We start from the raw sequence: 24,255 nt of genomic DNA, 5'->3' as shown, positions 1-24,255 counted from the left end.
CCTCAGCAATCAGACAACAAAAAGAAATTAAAGGCATCCAAATCGGCAAAGAAGAAGTCAAACTATCACTCTTTGCAGATGATATGATACTATATGTGGAAAACCCAAAAGGCTCCACTCCAAAACTGCTAGAACTTATACAGGAATTCAGTAAAGTGTCAGGATATAAAGTCAATGCACAGAAATCAGTCGCATTTCTTTACACTAACAACAAGACAGAAGAAAGAGAAATTGAGGAGTCAGTCCCATTTACCATCGTACCCAAAACCATAAGATACCTAGGAATAAATCTAACCAAAGAGGCAAAGAATCTATACTCAGAAAACTATAAAGTACTCATGAAAGAAATTGAGGAAGACACAAAGAAATGGAAAAATATTCCATGCTCATGGATTGGAAGAACAAATATTGTGAAAATGTCTATTTTACCTAAAGCAATCTACACATTTAATGCAATCCCTATCAAAATCCCATCTATTTTTTTTAAAGAAATAGAACAAATAATCCTAAAATTTATATGGAACCAGAAAAGACCTCGAATAGCCAAAGGAATATTGAAAAAGAAAGCCAAAGTCGGTGGTATCACAATTCCAGACTTCAAGCTCTATTACAAAGCTGTCATCATCAAGACAGTATGGTACTGGCACAAAAACAGACATATAGACCAATGGAACAGAATAGAGAGCCCAGAAATAGACCCTCAACTCTATGGTCAACTAATCTTCGACAAAGCAGGAAAGAATATCCAATGGAAAAAAGACAGCCTCTTCAACAAATGGTGCTGGGAAAATTGGACAGCCACATGCAGAAAAATGAAATTGGACTATTTCCTTACACCACACACGAAAATAGACTCAAAGTGGATGAAGGACCTCAATGTGCGAAAGGAATCTATCAAAATCCTTGAGGAGAATGCAGGCAGCAACCTCTTTGACCTCCACCGCAGCAACTTCTTCCTAGGAACATCGCCAAAGGCGACAGAAGCAAGGGCAAAAATGAACTATTGGGATTTCATCAAGATCAAAAGCTTTTGCACAGCAAAGGAAACAGTTAACAAAACCAAAAGACAACTGACAGAATGGGAGAAGATATTTGCAAATGACATATCAGATAAAGGGCTCGTATCCAGAATCTATAAAGAGCTTATCAAACTCAATACCCAAAGAACAAATAATCCAGTCAAGAAATGGGCAGAGGACATGAACAGACATTTCTGCAAGGAAGACATCCAGATGGCCAACAGACACATGAAAAAATGCTCCACATCACTCGGCATCAGGGAAATACAAATCAAAACCACAATGAGATACCACCTCACACCAGTCAGAATGGCTAAAATTAACAAGTCAAGAAATGACAGATGCTGGCGAGGATGCGGAGAGAGGGGAACCCTCCTACACTGTTGGTGGGAATGCAAGCTGGTGCAACCACTCTGGAAAACAGTGTGGAGGTTCCTCAAAAAACTGAAAATAGAGCTACCCTACGACCCAGCAATTGCACTCCTGGGTATATATCCTAAAGATACAAACGTGGTGCTCCGAAGGGGCACATGCACCCGAATGTTTATAGCAGCAATGTCCACAATAGCCAAACTGTGGAAAGCGCCTAGATGTCCATCAACAGATGAATGGATAAAGAAGATGTGGTATATATACACAATGGAATACTATGCAGCCATCAAAAGACATGAAATCTTGCCATTTGCGACGACGTGGATGGAACTAGAGGGTATCATGCTTAGCGAAATAAGTCAATCGGAGAAATATAACTATCATATGATCTCTTTGATATGAGGAAGTGGAGATGCAAGGTGGGGGGGTTTGGGGGGAGGTAGGAAAAGAAAAAATGAAAAGATGGGATTGGGAGGGAGACAAACCATAAAAGACTCAATCTCAAGAAACAGACTGAGGGTTGCGGGGGGGAAGGGGGATGGGAGAGGGTGGTGGGGAAATGGACATTGGGGAGGGTATGTGCTATGATGAGTGCTGTGAAATGTGTAAACCAGACGATTCACAGACCTGTACCCCTGGGGATAAAAATACATTAAAAAAAAAAAAAAAAAAAAAAAAAAAAAAAAATGTCTGATTCCTATGAAGAAAAGATAAAACCAGCCCTGTCCACTGATACTGTAGAAGTCTGTGAAGCTGAGTCTTCTTGATGTAAGAGTATGGCAGCTTGAGAAAATCTAGAAGGCTACAGAGGCAGGATGAGGTTCATGTCTTGACTGATTTTTGCTCCATTAGTGCAGATATATCAAGGCTTAAGATACTGTACGATCAGAAGCCTGAGCTGGAATGGTGAGCAAAGTCCACGCACGCACCTGTGTATATATGGCGAGAACTGGGAGAGAGGTGTGGTACTTAGACGTTTCTCTGTAAATAAAAGTCACAGCCACATCTCCAAGGCTTGTAGCAGTGTTTAACTAACTCCCATGCAGCCCACATCTTCAGAAAGTATAATAAAACAAGACCTTCTCACAGAAAAAGGACAGGAAATAGTCTCTTTCCCAGGCAGAAATGTCATATTAAACATTAGATAACATGCATAATTTATGTCAAGGTCATAATCCTTGAGGTTACCTAATACCTTGTATTTCTTTTTTTTTTTTTTTGAGGGGAAATTTAAAATCATTTTTATGTATAGATTGTGGAACATGACCTCATTAGACATAGACTAGAGAGAAGAATATTATGTACTGAAGTACAGCAAAGTCAGACACCAAGTTGAAAAGAGCTAAGATACGGACTGAGAATAGAGGTTTGATGCCTGTAATTCTGTCTGGCCAGAGAGAAGACCAATGCAAGGATAAAAGCGTGGATCCAGTAGATGGAATAAGGAGCTGTCTTTTGTATAATAGGTGGGCAGGGAAAGGAGGTGAAGGCTGAAGTAAAAATATAATGGGCAGTTGATTTTAATGAGAAACCAGTTGAAGAAATAAGAATTTAGGAATTAAAGAAACAATCATAACTTCCAGTGAAGTTTTACTGGAAAGAGTGCAATCAACATGATTACTGATTTAGAAGCCACTTTTCTCTGATGTTAAAAGTATAAAGATATGCATGTGTTTGTTTAAAAAACACCTTCACATGTAATTTCATACTTAGAAAACAGGGAAACAAACAACCTCATTAAAATTTAGACTAGGGAGACTCTAAAACCTTAATTACAGAAATAGGTAATTATTTATCCTAACATTATTCCAGATAGAAAAATTTGAAAACTAGTTTAAATGTTCAAGAAAAACTAGTTGAATACCAGTAGTCCAATGATGTAGACTTAAAAACAAAACATTTCTGTAAGGGAATGTGATACTAAATTAGTAGAGCCCTGTGCCAGCACTTACACTTCAAGGAGACACACACGTAACGAGCACACATGTGAACAGCAAAGAAGGAAAACTGTATGAGGGAAAGCTGAGGAAAGTCTGGAGGAGTCAACTATCACTCCTTGTGCCTCCATATCACCTGAAAATCTGGTCACTGTCATTAATTGTTTTCTGGGCATTTCTACTTGGATGCTTCACCCTTAACACAATATATGTAGAACTAAGATCATTAGCCTACTTCTAAGATAGTGTGATAGCAAACCTCCTTTTCCTGTTTACGCTATTAAATCACTGCCTATTTCTTTATTTCCTTCTCTAAGAACATCTAAAATGCTTCCTCTCCTTTCGCATCAATCAGTCAACAAAACCCAGCCAGCTACTTCTTTCTTCCCCCTCCACTGCTCATCGTAGGTTAGATTCTGTCACCTCTACTCTGGATTACTGAATGACCATCCATTTAGCATCTGTGCCTCTAGTAAATCTCTCTCTCTCTCCCTCTCTCTGTCCCCCAGCTCCCTGCAACCTTTGTTCCCTCCCCCTCGTTCTCTCTTTTCTTTTTTTCTCTCTCCCTCTATCTACCAATTTTTTAAGCTCCTTATGGCCATAGTAATCGTACAACTTGATCATCTCACTCTCTTGCTCAAAATTTTTCACTGGCTTTCTACAGTGAGTTGAGTAATTATCCCTGCTCCCAAAAGATATATCCATGCCCCATCCCAAGAAACTGTGAATACCACCTGATTTGGAAAAAGGCTCTTTGCAGAAGTAATTAAGCTAAGGATCTCAAGATGAGACCATCTCAGATAATCTACGTGGTTCCTAAACCCAATGACAAGTGTCCTTATAAGAGACAGAAAAGGCCACATAAAGACAGGGAGGCTGGAGGGAGGCTGCCACAAGCAAATGGGTGCCTGGAGCCATGACTATCCAAGACAGAAAAGCCTACAGAAATGTAAAGGATCACATAATGATAGTGAACAATAAATAATGGATGAACATTTCCAGCATAAATATAAACAGAAATTTGCAGATTGAATACATATGTTGAGAATCAAGTAAGATTTATCAGAATACATTTGAGTGCACCTAGAAATATAGTCAAGGAAATTACTGAACACCAATGATTATCATAATATTTGAAAAACAGCCAGAGAAAAATGACAGATTACCCACAAAGAATTAACAATGTTGTTTGACAACAACAGATGCATGAAAACAGAATTAAAATAGACACCCATGAAAACTCTCAAAATTAGTTTTACTTGGGATGCCTCGGTGGCTCAGTCTGTTAAGCATCTGCCTTCGGCTCAGGTCATAATCCTAGGGTCCTGGGATCAAGTCCTACATTGGGCTCCCTGCTCAGCAGGGAGCCTGCTTCTCCCTCTGCCTCCTGCTCCCCCTGCTTGCGCATTGCTTGCTCTCTCACAAATAAATAATTTTTTTTTAAGTTCTATTTGAAAAGAATCAATGCATTGCATAAAACGTCCGCACTTATAAAACACAGCGTAGTTGCCACTGACTAGATCACACAGACATAGAGGCAACGTGGTACCGAGCATGGTGGGACTGACATGGGCAAGTGGTGATGTGGGAGCATCTGCACAAGTGTGCTTGCACACTCCAACACACACACAAACACATGTCTCCACTGTCGGTCATCACACAACTCCCTTTAGGAATCTATAATGTGACTAAGGAGACAAAATTATCACACGCAAAGGAAATAAAAACAATTATGATTCAGCGGAACGTTACTAACTGCATCAACAAAAACAGAAGTTCAGGATGGGGCAAGATCAGGAGGGCAACCTGGGTGAAAAGAGGAGATGTGAACTGTGCCGGACCTCACAGTCTGTAGCCAAGGGTAAAGAGGAAGGGGGTGAATTCAGAGAGAGAAATGAGCACGGTATGTGGTTGCAAAATAAGAGCATCTAGATTCCATCACAGGATATATATTGAAATTAGTGGGGAACTGAATATTCAGTTTTTAAACCGATATGGCAAATGTTTGGGATCTAAAATCAATGTACCAACTCTTGATATCCAGTAATAAACTAATAAAAACAAAGGAAAACCCACTTTCACTTACAGTTCATAATACAACATGGACGTTTCAATTACCTTTGATGTCCCTTTAGTAGAAAAATATAAACCAGATCTTCTTAGAAGGAAGTAAATCTTTTTCCAGGACTTCTTTCCCTGCTCTTTTGCATGTAAGAAGCCATGGATTTCAGGGTATGTGCTTGAACTCAGAAACATCTGCAAGAAAAGTTAGACATCCTCATGCTGTTTCTAGTAACCCAAGACTTCAAATATAAACATGCAAACTCTAACAGTGTCAATATCACTTAAACGTATCATTACAGGCATGGCAATATAAACACAACAGAAAATAAATCAGTCTTTTGATAGCCTGAGGCAAATTCCAAATGAAAATCTGTTCACGAAATATACATTCTAAGCGGTCAGGACTTAGCCAAACACTAGAATGATAAGTTTTTTGAATGTCTATTTGAAAAGCTAGATTTCATCTAAGAGTTAAGTCCTGATACTTTCCATCCTTTTCTATGATTTTCCCTGAGAACCTATCAGCTTCATTACAGTGCAAGTAAAAGACCACAATCTTGACTTCAATTATTGAATTGTTTAGAAACTTGAGCCGTGTTCTCCTCCCTGATGAAGTAAAGCAAACAATCTTTTCTCTGTCCTCTATGGGGTTCAGTGGTAGGTGGCTAGAATACATTGTGTTTTCCAAAGAGAACTGCAACACTATCTCCCATCCCACATGCTCTTCTACAAAGGGATCTTGCCACCTAACTGTGCAGGGCTGGAGTCTGTGTCTCTACCCCCTTTGAATCTGGGCAAGGCTTTTATGACTGCTCTGACCAATGGAATACAGCAGAAGTGACAGTCAGCTAGTTCTAGTTCTAGACCTTAGCTGGCCCGATGGCCTCCACTAGTTAACTCCTGGAAACTAGCAGTTTCATAAGAAATATGACTACGCTGAGACAGCTCTGCTGTGAGAAGCCCTATGTGCTAGTAAAGCCCTTGAGGATGGAGACCCCATGTGGAGAGAAGAGAGGCCAGGGGGTAGAGGGGACACATCATGAAAAGCCATCTTAAGAAGGAGAACCTCAACCCCCAGGGAGTCAACGTGCTTCAAAGATGACCCACCCAGCTAAACCCTCTCCGAATTCCTGACCCACAAAATTGTTGGCAAAATGTGAGTGGGTACTTAAGCCATTAAGGTTTGGAATAGTTTGTTACAAAGTAATAATGAACTGAGACAGTAGGCATGTGCTGGTCAGGGAAATGAGAATGAAAACGAATAGCTCTGTGTGAGTGGTTGTACTCAGCATCCTTAATAAGACGATGGAAATGCATTAGCATCTCATTAAAAGAAGAAAACAGAAATCCCTATGAATAAACAAATGCAAAATGGAAAAATGTAAAGTAAGAGAAATTACTCTCTAAAACGATGTGACATATTTTAAAAGGCTACTCAGGGAAATGCTGAGAACAGATATGTATGTTTTTAAGTAAATTATTAAAATTTTTTTTAATTTAATGAGCCACAGTTATTAATTAATTGACATGCAAAACAGGCGAGTAGGTTTTTTAGTTTGAGTGCTTTCCAAGTTATTAAACCAAACCAATTAAATTTTAAAAAGGGAGTCAGAGAGGTCATACTAGAAAGAGAAGAAACGTTTTAAAAAGTGGAAACATTGCCTCAGTGGAGAGAAAAGGTCAGAGGCACATGCAGGACTATCTGATTCCAAAGCTATGATTTTTCTTGTTTTTGTAATTTCACATTAAAGTCATATAACTATATTAGAGGAGAATTGGGGAAAGGAGTTGGAAGAAAAGCTCCAACCCACCACCCTGTCACAATCCAGTGGTGAAGCACAGAGAGGGCCTGGGAGCTGGGCCCTCGGGCACAGCTGTCGCTGCCCCTACCATTCAGCCTAATATTCTGATGGAGTGTCTGTGAAACCTGGTAGCATAGAAGAAGCTTTTAGGAAAATCTCTTGAGACTCATCATATTTCTAAAATATTATGAAGAGCAAAAATGAAACATAAACTATTAAAAAGCCCATAGAAAACAGATCCATGACACCCAATATATTTACCAATATACCTAACTACCAATACATTTCAAGTACTATCTCTATTGGAAATATTCAAAGCCATCTTCTTTAAAGATCAGAGAATACTGAGTGGGTTTGACGATGCCCGTGGGCTTAGATCAAACAGTAACCATTATAAAGACATTACTGAACATTAACCTGTTAACAACTGCAGAGCTTCTGATGTGAAATCTACTGATCTATGAAAAATAAAATAATGAAAATCATTGTTTTATTGTAATGAAAATACCTTTTAAAAATGATCATGTAAAGCCACAGCCAGTTTGGAAGAAATGAGCCCCAAAGATGCAAAATTAAGGAGATTTTTAATTAAATAACTAGTATTCTTAATTCAGCTAAGACATTTTAGAACTCTGCTCAAGAATGCAACATAGCTATGACACATGTCAGTATACAAAATATATGTTTTTATATCTTTTTTTCTCCTTTCATGTAGTTGCTAAATATTTTAAGATAAATAGGATTAGGAGCATTTGCTATAAAAGTTAATACTAAATATCTGTTAGCAAAATGTCTACAATTTACTGGGGGTTTTGATTTAAAGACTAACATAGTCTTTAAACACATCACAGAGCAAAATTCTGCCAAGTTTCCTTTCATGATACACATTTTTTGAACACATTTTTTTAAACACTGAAAATCCTTTGACAATTGGCCAAAACTAGAAAGAATAATGGTGTTAGGAGCCTTTCCTGATTCAGGGACTTCTTTTTTCAGGTTTTGTTCTTTTCTTTCCTATTGTTTCTTTTCTTTTCAGGTTCACCTCCAGCAAAAATTCATCCGTCGAGGTATAACATTTCAATCTGGGCATGTAAAAATATGGACCTTAAAGTTTCCCTTTATGGAATATATTTTACCTGCAAAATCTGTGTGGGGGATATTTCACCATTGGTTTCAGTTGCAAAGGACACCATATGCTCTGGAAAAAAATACTGACGAGAAGATATAGGTTACATTATCTCAAAAGCCGTGCTAGAAAAGATTCAATTATGACTCTATATTCAGATATCTTAATGAGAAGGTAGGAGTACAGCCCAAAGATTAGCAGGCACCCTCAGATAATGCAGATAAAGAGAGAACCACATTCATCAAGTTCAAAACAATGCCTTCAGGATGACAGTGTCTTTGCTCCCAAATCTCTTCTCTGGGTCCTGTGGCCACTCCAGGAGATACTAAAGGACCATCAGCTCCAGGTCACAAAGTCAAGACTCATAGAATTAAAGGGTATACCTAAGGTCACAGTCACAGGACTTGTCATGGGGCCAGGGAGCTAGAAGAACCAGGACTTGTTGTAGGGCCAGGGAGCTGTAAGTCAGGTCCCTTCCAACCTTGTTCAATCATAAAATTCATCCAGGGCAGTTGTTTTAAATAGGAATTCCCAGGCCTTGCTCCTGGAGTGTCTGATTCAGTAGGTCTGGGTACTCTCTCCTCCCCCAGGGTAATTTTTATGATCAGACATATTTTGAAAATATAGACTACTATATTTCCTCCAAGGACGGGGTTTTACAACTGTTCTATTACCATCAGGTCTAACTCTGTGGTCAGTATTAGTTACACGATTCCTGATCTCCACCCAGTAGCAGCCCCCTGTCCCTCCACTCCCGAAATGACAAGCAAAAATACCTCCAGACATTGTCAAATCGCCCCCAGCTGATAACTACTGCTCTAGGTCTACAAAATTAGTGTAGAGCCTTGTTCAAATAATAGTAATAATAATAAAATATAACCAAAAGCAAGCACTATAACCATATGCCTTTAACTATATTTTTAAATTCTTGCATTTAATAAAGATCCACAAAAAGAAAATAGTTTCCCTTCAAGTTCTAATTCTATTTAATTTTTATTAGGATGCTTTTATTTTCTTTATCAAAGATCATCCCATTATGTTTTTATTAATAAGTTCAAATAAAAAAGAACGTAAGAGGTCTTTCAGGGTTTGAAAATACTCTATTATAGTGTGTATCATATATTTTTCATAAAGGATCATTTCAATCCAATTATCCAAAACTTCGTGTAAAAATATGTTACAACTGCAGAGACAAAAACAATTTAAAATAATGAGCCCAGAGGCTATTCTGACTTCTCCAGATCCCTAGTCTTCACTAGAATGTGACACACATTTTTTTTTTTTTTCATTTAAAGAGAACTATCATAAAAGTAGTATTTATTAGATAATGCTCTGGTCTTTTATCTCATTTCTATTTAGCTCCAGTCATTACTGCACTGAAAAAATATTTTGGGACAGCAAGATACATGTCAATTTGAAATTTTTAGCTAAGCTATAGCATTCCCAACAATCATCAATCTGTTTTTAGGTTAGAAATTTTCTTACTTAAATTTCCAAAATTCTGTGAAAAGTGTTCAGCTATAATACTTTGGAGCTGCTTATGGATATCTAATTACTGATTCCCAAAATTAAATGTATAATAGTTTTCTTAGAAAGAAAAAGAAGAAATAGCTCCCAAAACAGTTCATCAGAACTTCTGTGATAATGTTGACTAATCGTTGTTAGAGTACGAAGAAATGTAACTGTGATGTTCACAGAACAGAGTTTTTACTTACAATTTACCCAATGGGGAATTGTATTTGATTTATGATGACTCTTTTCTTCACATAAAATAAAATAACATTTAACAAATTCATTATTTCCCGTAACTATTAATAAGGATTTCACTTACCATTGGGTTTTTAAAGAATTCATATTTGGCATAATTTTTTCTAAAGTATAGTTTATTGTCTTCTTCCATTCCCCAGTTAGACAGCACTTCAATCACCAGCTCATGGTCTTCCATTGTTCTTTCTGTAAGGAATGTTTCCGTGAGTATGTCAACAGATGGATGGATGGACGGATGGATGGACAAATAAATAGACAAACATGAAGGTAGAAAGAAAAATATATGGACACATGTATCTGTATAAATTTACAGATTATATTATGTATGTATCTTTATTAAATACAGGAAATTTCAGCTCAATTCTAGAATAGCCAGATTGATAATATTTTAGCAATTTTGAATTAGTAATGTTGATTTTTTATACCAAAGCAGACTGTAACCTGAGGAGAAAAATGACAAAATATCACAATGCACTTTTTGCTAATTCTCAATTCCTTTTATTGCTATGTAAATTATAATTAAGTTTGATAATAAATCTGCATTAATAATGCAGGAGCTATTCTTTTTTCTCCAATTCTTCGTGATGTCAAAATTAAAATATTTGCCTCGAGGTTGAACAATTCACCCCATTAGGAGAGAAAAATTTTGACAGGTTCAAAATGCATTTAAGATACATAGTCTGGATAGTTGAGAAAAATTAAAGGAAAAGATTTAAAAGGAAAAATTTTAATGCAAGAACATACAATTTTTAAGACACCTAATTTCTTGTGACACTTTATTCTTTCAAAGCTAGCATTCAAACAATATATATACCTAAATATATTTATATATTTACATATAAATACCTATATATAGGTATATATTAATATACCTAAATATATTTCAGGTAAGGTGGGAAGGTACTTGGGAGGAAAGGTACTTAAATGAAATAAGCAAAAACAACTTTACAGAAGGGAACATACCATGCACAATTCCTATTTTAATAAGAAACTTGATGTCCATAGTAGTGTTATTCATAATAGCCCCAAACTGGAAACCACCAAAATGCCAATCAACATGAGAATGACTGAATAGTGTAAACAGTGTAATAAATAGTGGAATACATATACTACAACTGTATGGGGGAATTTCACAAACACAGTATTAAATGAAAGAAGTCAGGCACAAAGAGTACGTACTACATGATTACACTTACATAAAGTTCAATACAGGTAAAATAAATATATAGTGTTAGAAATGAAGATAATGGGGAGAGTAGGTGAGGGAGCAGGGGCATGGGCATGAGGGGAACCTCCCACTGGGTGTGGGAGATAGTGGTTTTTTTTTAAGATTTTATTTATTTATTTGTCAGAGAGAGAGAGGGAGAGAGAGAGAGAGCGAGCACAGGCAGAGGCAGAGGGAGAAGCAGGCTCCCCGCCAAGCAAGGAGCCGGATGTGGGACTCGATCCCAGGATGCTGGGATCATGACCTGAGCCGAAGGCAGCTGCTTAACCAACTGAGCCACCCAGGCGTCCCAGGAGATACTGTTTTGTTCTGGGTGTTGGATATCCAAGTTTATGCGACATCTGAAGTTCACTGAGCTGTCCACATATGGCTTACTCACTTTTCTTAAGGTGTATCATATTTCAATAAGAGGTTAAAGAAAAGTGTGAAATTACTAATGCAAAACAGGAAGTGAAGAAGAGCCAACAAAAGCATACAGAAACCCTCTGCTTTTTAGGTGCTTCTAGGACCTTTTTGGAAAGTATCTGTGTTTCAAACATTCAACACTCAGTAGTAATCTGTGATCTACAACACCCGAACCCTGGAAAGTAATGTCATACTTAAATAGAAGTTTCTTCATCTGAAAGGAAGTTCTTGTAAGAGTTCTCGATGCATATGGATGAGTTTGAGCTAAATATGCATCAACACTTGGGTTCTGTTCTTAACTCCAACTACTCTTTTTCTGTCTCATTGATGAGCTCCCATAGCTCCTCCTCCCTCCTAAAATGCAATCCTTGGCTAAAATCTTTTCTTTCGCTTTCTTAAGCTAATTCACTCTCCCTTCTTCAGCCATCCCATCTGTTGAGTTCCTTGGGATGAAATCTCTTGCTACAGTTGCTTTTACTCATGCTCTAGTCCCAACTGTGAGACTTTCCACCACCTCAAACACAGTGTGTCTAAATCCCAAATCAGTATGATGGTTCCCCCCCCAAATACTAAAAAATTCCAGCAATGCCAATTCTGAGCATATAACCAAAAGAAAGGAAAGCGGAGATTAGAACAGACGTTTGTACACCAATGTTCATAGTAGCATCATTCATTACCTGTAGAAACACCCTAATGTTCATGAACAGATGAATGGACAAACAACGTATAGGACACACGTACAATGGAATATTCAGCCTTAAAAAGGAATGAAATTCTGACACATGCTACAACATGGATGGACCTTAAAGATATTATATGTAAAATAAGAAGACATGAGAACAGATACTGTATGACTCCATTTACAGGCAATACCTGGAACAGACAAACTTGTGGAGATGGAAAGTTGAATTGTGGCTGCCGGGACTGGGGAGCAAGGAATTATTGTTTAACGGGCTCAGAGTTTCACTGTGAGAAGATAAAGATGTTCTGGAGATGGATGGTGGTCACAGTTGTACAACAGTATGAATGTACACAATGCCAATGAATTATACCCTTAAAACTGGTAAATTTTATGTTATGCACATTTTATCAAAATAAAAAATAAACTTGATAACAAAGTCATCTTCCTTTTTCTCTCTCAAACTGCTTTTTCCTAAATTCTCCTATCTCCATTGCATTTTTATATCCACTCCTATATGTTCCGCTTCTGCTATCTCCAAATACCAGAGATTTTCCCACCAAATGTCTCTAAACAACCCCTCACTCATTCCCATTGTCACAATCCCAATTTAGACCTTCGCTTTTTCTTAACGAATCTCCAAACTTCTATTTTCTCCTTCTTCCAGTCCAACCTGGACACTGATACCACAGCAAACCTCATAGAACATGTGTGTCAATGTGACCCTTGCTCAAAAAGCTTGTCTACTCCCTACTTGCTGTGGGATATGTCCACGGAGTCTGGCAGTTAATACTATTCATTCATCCATTTGACAAATATTTACTGAAGGCCTACCACATGTCAGACATTCATCTTGGGGTCTGGGATTTTGTAGTGCATAAAACAGTCAGAAATCACTGCCTCATGTAGCTTTCATTCTAATGGGAAGAAACAGACTACAAATAAAATGTAAATCTTAATAGGCAGTGATACAGACTACAAAGAAAAATAGAGCCGGACATAGGGAGAGAGGAGGCCATAAGGGAAAATAATTCATTTTCAACAGCTTGCCAGGATAGGTCTCGTTGGGAAGGTAATGTTTGAATGAAGACCCAAAGGAGAAGGGGGCATGAGCCAAGCAGACACCAACAGGAAGAACAAGAACAAAGCCTCTGAGGCAAGAGCAAGGGTCTATGTTTGAAGTAGCAGAAGGAGGTTAATGTGGCCACAGCTGAGTGAGCAAAGGGGCAAGTCCTAGAAGAGGCTAGAGAAGCAGTGGTGATGAGCCGGGAGGGCTGGGGAAAGGCCTGCAGTTCAGAGTGAGGTTCTGGCTTTTCCCTGGAGTCAGATGAGAAAACATTTTCAACAGAGAAATAACATGAACTGACTTATATTTTCACTGGATCGCACTGGCTGTGGAGGAGAACTGATTTTAAAAGGTGTAAGGGTGGGGGGCACCTGGGTGGCTCAGTCAGTTGAGCAACTGCCCTTGGCTCGAGTCATGATCACAGGGTCCTGGAATCAAGCCCCGAATGGGGCTCCCTGCTCAGCAGGGAGTCTGCTTCTCCTCCCTTTGCCCTCCTCCCCCTGTTCATGTTATCTCTCCCTCCCTCTCTCTCTCTCTCAAATAAATAAATAAAATCTTAAAAAAACAAAAAAGGTATAAGGGTGGAAGCAGGAAGACCATTTGGTAGAATACTGCAATTAATGAGAAGAGAGATGATGTGGCTTGAATTAGAGCAATAGCAATGGAAACGTAGGAAGCAGGCAGAATCTAGATATACTCTGAAGGTAGAGCCAACAGGATTTGCTGACCAATCAGAGACAAAGTGGAAGAGAGAGGGTAGTTAGGCGAGACACCAAGTTTTCCACCTAACCTGTTGGAAGGGTTGTGCTGCTACTGAGTTTGAAAACCTGTAAGAGAAGTGGTTTGGGGAGAGTCAATGTTTACTGAGATATTCAGTGGCAAGTCACATCCTTAACAATCTCTCTAAACCCACTTTAGTCTAATTCTCACACAAACCAGTAGTAAGCAAGATGTTTGCTTGTTTGTTTTACCAACCTGTGTTTCTTTGTACCCATTACTTTCTTTACCAGTAAAGAATCCTATGTTCTTCCCTCAAGATACACTATGGAGAGAGAGGGAAAAAATATTACAGAAATGCATTTTATTTACTTTTGAGCTTCACAATAGACCTTATCAGTCTTTGACAAATATAAGTGCTCGGGGAGAATTATGCTAGCCAATCCTTGATTGCCTCATACAGGGACCCACCTTCTGTCTTCTGAGAAAGGAGCTGCAGTTAAGAGCTTGAGAGAGGAAAGGACGGAATAGAGACTGAGCTACACAAAAGTGGACAGTGTGGGTCCCAAGTGATCCTGTATCTTGTCCCCTTCCAGAATGAGAACACTTTCAAGGTGACAAGTTGATGGTGATTAAACACCAGATAAGTTTAATGATGCTTTGTGGCTCAAACCAGAGGGTAGCCTTTAGGAGACATCTAGCTTCCAATAGGCACCCTACATCTAGCATGATAGAGAAGCCATAACTGAGGACAACATCAGGGCAGATGAGTCCACAGCATCCCATTATGGAGAAAGAACATGGCAACAGTACCACATTCCCCCATCAGGAACATGGAAGAGCTAAGAGAAGAGCAGGAATTTAAGTAGCTTTATGGTACAGTCCATAAACATGAGAGGAACAAGAGTTTCCAGAGCATAAAGAGTTGGACAAGGGTTAGGCAAACTGTCCTGGGACTTAAAGCCTCACCAGCATGTTGCAGAAGTGAAAGTAGGTCTGAACCTTCAATTAAGAATATATAAACCTATATGTAACTCACTTATAAAACCTGAATTTATTATTTACCCCCAATAAGACTGAGGACAATCCATAAAAAAAACAAATAGAAGATCTAACTGTCTGCTGTTAAGAAGACAGGAGACTGAGAATCAAAAAATTATTCAAGTTATTGAAATAAAAGAAGTTACATCTCTGCAAGCCTCCATCTGAGACCTTTTTCACTGCTATATCTGATTCTTACAATTTTTTAAAGATTTTGTTTATTTATTTGAGAGAGAGCAGAGTGAGAGAGACTGAGAGAGAGAGAGCAAGCGCAGGCACGCGCGTACGAGTGGGAGAGGGGCAGCAGAAGAGGGAGAAGCAGACTCTCTGCTTAGCAGGGAGCCTGATGCAGGCCCCGACTCCAGGACCCTGAGATGATGACCTGAGCTGAAGGCAGACATTTAACCAACTGAGCCACCCAGGCACCCCTTTAATTCTTATAATATTTTCAGTAGGCTGAATAACCCCCAAGACACCTGGAACCTATTAAGTGTTGCCTTATATGGCAAAGTCTTTGCAGATGTCATTAACTTAAAGATACTGAGGGCACCTGGGTGGCTCAGTGGGTTAAGCCTCTGCCTTCAGCTCAGGTCATGATCTCAGGGTCCTGGGATCGAGTCCCGCATCGGGCTCTCTGCTCGGCAGGGAGCCTGCTTCCTCCCCATCTCTCTGCCTGCTTCTCTGCCTACTTGTGATCTCTCTCTGTCAAATAAATAAATAAAGTCTTTAAAAAAAAAAAAAAGATACTGAGAGGAAGAGATTATCCTGAATTATCCAGGTAGGCTCTGAATCCAATTACAGAGACAGAAAGAGACGTGACCCAGACAGAAGAGGAAAAGGCAATGTGACCTCAGAGGCAGACTCAAGTGATAGGGACATAAGAAGGAATGATGGCAACCCCTGGAAGCTGGAAGGGGCAAGGAACGTTGTCCTTCTAAAGCCCCGGAAAGACCCAGTCATCATCCTGAATCCAGCCCAGCGACCTTAATTTTGGACTTCTCATTTCCAGAACTGCTACATTTCTGTCGTTTGAAGCCACCGGGTCTGTGGTTAAGCAATAACATTGTCTACTGAGCAAGTAAGTTATAGTTCCATCCTACAGAAAAGGAACCTGAAGTTCAGAATAGCAACCATCTCAGGATTTGAACGGCAGCCGCCTGCCGGATCCCAAGCCGAAGCTCTTCCCCTGCGAGCATTGTCTCTGACTCCACCTACAGTCCCTGCTGGGGGGACATCCCCTGCTGCCTCTGCCGAGCCTATTTATATCCTGTTCATTCTTTCCATATCCACTAAAACCCTCTCTTGTGTGCAGACAGTTCTCATGTTTCAATGGCCTCAAATTCTTTCATTTTGAATTGTGTTCAATAAATATTTGCTAATTAAGTGAAAATAAACCACCACATTTTGAGTATAAGGGGAATGAAAATAATGGGCAGTATTTCAAATGATATCAATCTTAATCTCAAATGAAAGTAACATAAGTCACTTGAATTTTGACTGTACCAAAAAAGGAAATGAAATTAAAAGGGCAGAAAGCCAAACTGTATTTGAACAGTTATGACAAATGTGTAACAAAAAGCACTTTGGGTAGTATCCGTGAACCCCAACCAAGCAGCAACCGACATGCAAACAAAGCCCAGCGTACCAATCTACAAAGGAAAGATAACATACGATGTTCACAGAAAATTTCACTGAACTATAATACCCAATGTCTAAATAACACATAACTAGCATAGGGAAAATATTCCGCTAATCTTAAGGAGAAAAATTTCTTCAAAGAAATCTAGACTAACTAGAGTATGTGAGAAAGCAGAAGACATATTTTTCATTCCTTCTCAGATGATCTCTGGATGGTCTACTGAAAATTCGGATAATGTAAAAGAAAGCAAATAAGTTCCAAAGGATCAGATGCGGCTAGAGGTTTTCACCTCATATACTCCTCTGGCAATTGAGCTAAAACTTACTGATCACAGAATCTGGCTATATTAATAATCTTTGTAACTGTTCACAGTCCTATCCCAATTTGGATGCACTGTCATATATCATCCCCCAATCAAGTCTCATTATATTAAAAGATCAATGTCACAATAATCAAAATAATCCTAAAAGGCATGACTGATTATCAGCTCATCACATCTTAAGAAACTTCATGATTTCTTTTTCTAAAGGCAGATACCTAACAAAACACAGACTCTTATATGGAGGAGTTCAACATGAAGATACAAGATGCCTAGACAGATAACTTGGAGAGGAAAAGAATGCGTAAAGGGAGATGAAAAGTTGTTGAAGACCAGCTCTGTTTTACTTAGCCTAGGCCCTGGGACATCATCATGGAGACCTGAGAATGGAGGTTGGGGGGATGGGGGGGGGACAAAACAAATACTGGTCAGATGGCTTCTAATTAACTTTCTAGTGACTCTTCCTCTTTAACGTCATGCTAAAACCAAGTGGACTTTAGCCAACTGAATGATCCTACAGTAACTTATAATACATGTTTTAAATACCAAAAAGAGAAAATTAATTCTGTAACCGGGGGCTCTCTGCTGCGAACCTCAAAAACAATGATGCTAAGAACTGTCAGCCAGAATGAACTGAGACACTTTTTGGATTATCACGTGATAAATGACCCTAAGTAACCTTCCCATAAATTCATCATGATTCTTTTAAAGACCTTAATTTTAAAACTTCACAAATCCACCTAAAATACTATATTGAAATATACTATCAAAACTTTACAGATACAGATCTACTTAGAAAATGTTCTGCAATATTTGTCAGGCATTGGAAAGTGAATGACCATGACTGAACACCATTTCTATGTAGGTAGAAAAAGAGGAGAGAAGCCCTCCTAAATCACTTCAAAACAGTGTCCAAAAAGGAGAAAAAGGGGGAAAATCCTCTGAAGGAGTAAAGAAAAGCTTTCTTAAAACCACGACAAAAGCTTCATGTCAATTTAAGTTTTATCTTTGTATCTGACAGACCAGGGTGAAGTGTCATAGCAATGCAATGAAATATTACCAAATAATAACTACCTGTAATTCTGTTTTCTATTTAATTTCCAGAAGATTTTTCTTTAAAAAAAAAAAAAAGAGAGAGAGAGAGAGAGAAGAAGAAGAAGAAGAAAGGAAAGAAGTTTCTTCTGAAACTGTTGATTTCACTTCAAAGTCTTTTAAAAACCCTCAATCCTCCCAGAATGGAAAGTGTTCACCTGTGACCTTCTGCCTGGATTTCTTCGCTGAATCTACTGAAAGTACAGCGTGGGGCTCAAATAGAAACCTGAGTCCCTACTCTTCTCATCACTCGATAAGAGAAGAAACAAAAATGGCTTTTACCTCTAATTCGCCCAGAAAACAATTCTTTGTATACCTTTGTTACAGGAAACTCCAGGAGACAAATGGTCCTTGTACTTCTCTGGGTGAGGCAGAAACTACATACATTTTGTCAATCTTATTTTCAGATAAAAATGAACAGCCTCTGGCCAGGCAAAACAAAAACCGGAGAAGCAAAGAATAAAAAGAGGGATCAATTCTGAAAGGTTCCTTAACCTAAGAAAATGAGCTCACCTGGAAAAATTGCTAGCACCATATTCAGCTCCCCAAGTGCAATTAATAGGAAAATCTTGACACTTAAACTTGATGGATATAAAGGCCTTGCAGATCATTCTTCAACAAACTAATCTTCATATTAACTCACACTCACTAATCACAACTGTATTCCTAGAAATCCTTAGTCTTCCGCAAAGTATTTGCATACACATCACCTCAAGCTGAGGATAAACACCTGAAGAGTTTAGAAACCACTTCCATAAATTCTAAGTTACCTAATGCATCCTTTAAAGACTGAGAGCAGGGGCGCCTGGGTGGCTCAGTGGGTTAAAGCCTCTGCCTTCAGCTCAGGTCATGATCCCAGGGTCCTGGGATCTAAGCCCTGCATCGGGATCTCTGCTCAGCAGGGAGCTTGCTTCCCCCTCTCTCTCTGCCTGCCTCTCTGCCTACCTGTGATCTCTGTCCGTCAAATAAATAAATAAAATTTAAAAAAAAAAAAGAGAGAGAGAGAGACAGACTGAGAGCACATTTCCATCTGGGCACAGCATGGCATGTCTCTAGCTTCTTTTCTCTGTCTCTTCCTTCCATGTATATTGTTATCCATCCTTCGAACTGCTTGAAATAAGTGCCGTACAGTTTAGTACAGTTTAGTTCACAATTTATTTGTCCTAGACCCTGAGTTACAAAGAAGTATACACAGGGGCGCCTGGGTGGCTCAGTGGGGCGCCTGGGTGGCTCAGTGGGTTAAAGCCTCTGCCTTCGGCTCAGGTCGTGATCCCAGGGTCCTGGGATCGAGCCCCGCATCGGGCTCTCTGCTCAGCAGGGAGCCTGCTTCCTCCTATCTCTCTACCTGCCTCTCTGCCTACTTGTGATCTCTCTCTCTCTGTCAAATGGATAAATAAAAATCTTTTAAAAAAAAAAAAAAGAAGTATACACAGAGTTCCAGCTCTCATGGAATTACCGTCTACTTTTAATAACATGATCAGTATTAAGATAGTATTAAAGAAAATGTTAACAGCAGCTCAGAAGATGGGTACTTGGTCCAACTTGGAGCTTCAGGAAGATGTCTCAATCTTTAAAAATTTCTTAAGTTTTTGAAATTGTGTTTGTTTCCTTTTTTCTGATTTCTAAAATAGTATGTTTCCATTATTGGAAATTCGAAAACCATGGACAGTGGACAATCACAATCCATCTTTAAACCTATCAATCGGGAATTAGCACTTAACATTTCAGTATATTCCCTTCTTATTTTTTCTCTGGGTCTATATGAATGTATTTGTATATATTTTTCACAAAATTTACACTAAATATATGTTTATATATATATACATTCAATCGATCATTCGTCTTTATAATCTTATATCTGCCCACATCAGTCTTCAAAGGAAGAGCTCCAAAAACATAATCAAAAGCTGCCTCACTTATATCCTATGAATGTACTGTAATTGATTACATCCTCCTATTATTATATCATTAGGGTTTTTTCTGATTAATATTATAAATACTCCTGCTTGAAGAGCCTTGTATCTATTTCTTGGCCAAATCTGTTTATTTTCCATACCCCAGTCTAGCATGTACTTGCAGAAACATCCCCTCCCAGGACACAACTCATCACTCACTCCCAGTGCTTCTGTTATTTTCAGGATTTGCAATTTCCTAAAGGATATATGAGAAATGGCGGTGCCAGCAAGGATCCTAATTGTCGTGAGGAACAGCTGCTTGGAACATAGAAGAGGCCGATCTGTTTCCCTACCTGCTCTCTGACAGAAGGGGTGACTCTCCCTCATAAGGCTGAGTGTGGGGTGCCTCCAGTTGCTTTTCTCTCTCTATCCTCTTAGACTGTGGCACTAGGTTAGCTGGCTGTCAGCTTCAACAGTTAAGAGTTTTCATCTTACTTTGTTTCCATAATATTTTTAGGACATGGTGAGCAGTTACACCTTGCTATCATTTTTGACTAAAATTCCAAGTAAGCTTTGGAAAAGGCACAGCCAGGTAAAGATAATGAAAAAGAACTCGCTGAGAATCCTAATGGGATGAGCAAGGAAACCAAGGCATAGACACTACAGCATATGTAGGCAACTATAGGCACGTCTTTAATGTATAAACTAAGAGGAAGGAGAGGGGAGACATGAGGCTGGCGATAGGAGGGGTAGGCAGGTCACAGGTACCTCAAGCCCTCCAAGGAATCTCGGACCCGAATGCATAAAGAATCAGGTCTGCATTCCCATGGATAACCTTGGTATGATCAGAGGCAAGAGGACCAGTTACAAGGCTAAAATAATCCCTGAGGAGAGAAATGATAAGACCTGAACTCAGGCTATGAGATACTGCGAAGGAAAAACGAGTGGCACCGGGAGGCAGTTTTAGTTCTAAGCCCTCCTTACTTGTTCCTATTTTCTGCCTCCACCTTAGTGTGCCACCAGGACACCCTGCCTCCTCAAAGCTCAGGTCAGTTTAAGTAGCAAGGGAAGCCCAAGGCACAGATCCTACAGGCTTCACAATTATTTGTGCTGGTGATAAGGGCGGTGGCAACTCTGATGCTGACAGGTTACACACAGCACTGAAAGCACAACTACATATCAGCTCCAGACAACAGGAAAACACTTGTGCCTCTTTTGGGGGGTGGGGGGACGCAGCTTCAGAGCAGACGGCTGGGAAGCGTTTCCTGGCCACCGCCGTGCATGGCTTCTGTCTTAAAGCGATCACGTGGGTATAGCTGCACACATAAAAATGGTTTCATTAAAAGCCTCCAGTCATTCATTTTGCTTATTAAAGCCGCTCCACAACGATATTCACAATGGAACTCTCAGCTGTCCCCAGCAATGACACTAAAATACAATTAATTCCTCTTCCCAAGGAGTCTATAGGTATGCGCTTGAGGTATTGTGTTAATTGCCACTGCTTCATACCATGGCTTCAATTAGGAATCAAAATGGGAGCAAGACAAACATGGATCCCATTAAGTTCCAGAGGACTTAAAACTGAAGTTTCTGCCCCCACTCCACTCCCGCCTCAGTCCTCACACTGATTATAAATGCAGAGGGCTCCATCTGGGGAACGACAGTGACATCCAGTGGCCATGAACTAGAACATGCCAGTTATAAAACATGATTTATGAAAGAAGGGCAGATATTTGTGGCTGTACTGATATTTTAAATTCAGTGTCCATAAAGGTGTGTGCAACTAGAACCTCATCATAACATGATCCCAAATCAGGAAAATCAGAGATTTATAACAAAATCAGGATGTTTTGGGTTGCCTTTGATGATGTACTCTGCCTATTAAAATTCCCAGCATCATATTACTGATAATTATTTGCCAGAGGAGATGAAATACTGATATTGTATTCAGAGTTCCAAATATCATATACCATTTATGTTGTATACAAATTCAAGGATAAGTCATTTCTTTTCTTTTTTTTTAAGATTTTATTTATTTATTTGACAAAGAAAGATCACAAGTAGGCAGAGAGGCAGGCAGAGAGAGAAAGGGGAAGCAGGCTCCCTGCTGAGCAGAGATCCCGATGCGGGGCTTGATCCCAGGACCCTGAGATCATGACCTGAGCCAAAAGCAGAGGCTTAACCCACTGAGCCACCCAGGCGCCCAAGGATAAGTCATTTCTAACATGATCCCCTTGCTCAGCCAAAAGAAACAGCTGGTTCTGTTATAAAGTGAACTGGGTTCCATCAGTTGGACCCCAGTAATTTCAATACTACTTTAGTAAGAAAAATTTATCTGATGTTAAAAGGATTTAAGTTCCGTGGTTAGTTTTCTATAGAAGACCAACCCTGAAGGCCCTCTTTGGCAACCCTGTCAGGGCTCCTCTCATTCTTGAGAGCTTTTTTCTGTATCTTCCCTTAACAAACTTCTATTGCTTTACTCATTTAAAAAAAAAAAAAAAAAAGTTTGTCTGAAATGTTTTTAAGGGTTCAAACTTTTAACTTGTTCCACAACATGGATTAGAGCTAAAGACAGAGAGTAAGAAAGAGACAAACCAACCACGGGATCCTGGGAACATGAGGAGAAACAAACTCACTTTAGTGGAAAATGCAGACTTTGAATTTCAGAATCTGAATTTCAGAATCTGAAAAGACCTACATTTCAGCAATGTTTGACTCTAGGCAAGGAATTTCATCACTGAGTGTGTTCCTGTATGTCAAAGGGAGATTAGAAAACACATCTTGCAGGGTTGCTATGAGGCTAAGTGATGAGCGCGTCTATCAAGATTACTGTTAAACCTCTCACTCCGTGCCTTGCACATGTAAGATGCATGTTAATAGTCACTATCACACATATGCGTTCATGTTGAAACTACTACTAAGACTGAAGTTTCCTTTGCCACAGAAAATGACACTCTGAAAACAGACTTTCAATTCCATAAACCTACCATATTTTGAAAGTCAAGTGCTTCTCCATCTGACTTAAGTAAATTTGTGACGTGTTTTAAGGAATTAAAAGCAACAATGGTAGCACATTTATTAACAACATAAAATGTCTCTGACACTTTCCTAAGCTTACCTTGGTCATTAAAGTGACCTCAAGTACAGAAAACCCTTAACTATCGTCTATCATACAAGTCACAACATTCTCACCTGTAAGGCTCCAGGGTCTCACAAATACCACACCTCATACCAGTGTAGACTATCGTGTGAAGCTTGTCCCACAGGGCATGTGCAACTAGGAGAAATGACAGACAGGCCAGGATTGATCCAGGAAGCCATGCGCAGTGGGATGTAGAAGCAAAACAAAGTTGCTCAGCCTCTAAAAGGTTGGATTCTGGCCTTCTGAGCAGTATACAGTTGGCTCTTGAATGATGGGCAGCACAGGGGTGCAGACCTCCCCTTGCAGCCAAAAATCTGGATGAAACGTTTGACTCCCCCAAAACTTAACTACTGTCAGCTTGAAGGCTTACTGATGACATACACAGACGACTGATACATATTGTGACGTTTTAAGTACTAGAGACTGTATTCTTAGAAAAGTACACTAGAGAAAAGAAATGTTATTAGGAAAATCGTAATGAAAAGAAAATAAATTTACAGTACTGGACTGAATATATCAGAAAAAGAAAAAACCCCTCATGTAAGTAGTTCAAACCCGTGTTATTCAAGGGTGAACTGTACTTTCAAAACTAAATCAGGATCATATTGCTCTCTGACTCAAAGACCTCCGTTCACTTTTTCTCTCACTCAGGGTAAGAGTCAAGCCCTTCCGTGACCCACGGGACCCTACACGAGCTGGCTCTGCAGAAGCCCTACTGAAGTCCGCTACATCACTCCCCAGCTTGCTCCAGGAGCGCTGGCCTCGGGCTGCACCCTGAACACCAGCACGCTGCCACCAAGATTCTCCTGAACTTCATGCTTCGGGGACACCTTCCCTGATCCCTGTAGTTAAAGGGCATCTCCCTCTCACCCCCAGCATGTTCTTCCCTTCTGCCCTGTCTTCTTTTCTCCCCAGTTCAGGCAACTCCAGCTTTCCAAAAGTTCACCT

General features: G+C 39.4%; 1 protein-coding gene across 2 annotated transcripts in view; it reads right to left on the bottom strand.

The window, feature by feature from the left end:
* Window positions 1-24,255, bottom strand: part of GRB14 (growth factor receptor bound protein 14) — a 122,273-nt gene that overhangs the window by 21,527 nt on the left and 76,491 nt on the right. For both annotated transcript variants that reach the window (XM_080798693.1, XM_080798694.1), the window contains 3 exons: window positions 10,152-10,273; window positions 8,331-8,405; window positions 5,447-5,584 (listed from right to left, as the gene is read on the bottom strand). In XM_080798693.1, coding sequence (XP_080654819.1) covers window positions 5,447-5,584; window positions 8,331-8,405; window positions 10,152-10,273 — 335 coding nt within the window. The remainder of the gene's footprint in view (window positions 1-5,446; window positions 5,585-8,330; window positions 8,406-10,151; window positions 10,274-24,255) is intronic.

This window comes from Martes martes (genome assembly GCF_963455335.1).
Source record: "Martes martes genome assembly, chromosome: 3".
Lineage (NCBI taxonomy): Eukaryota > Metazoa > Chordata > Mammalia > Carnivora > Mustelidae > Martes > Martes martes.
This window is presented reverse-complemented; position numbering and strand designations above follow the sequence as displayed.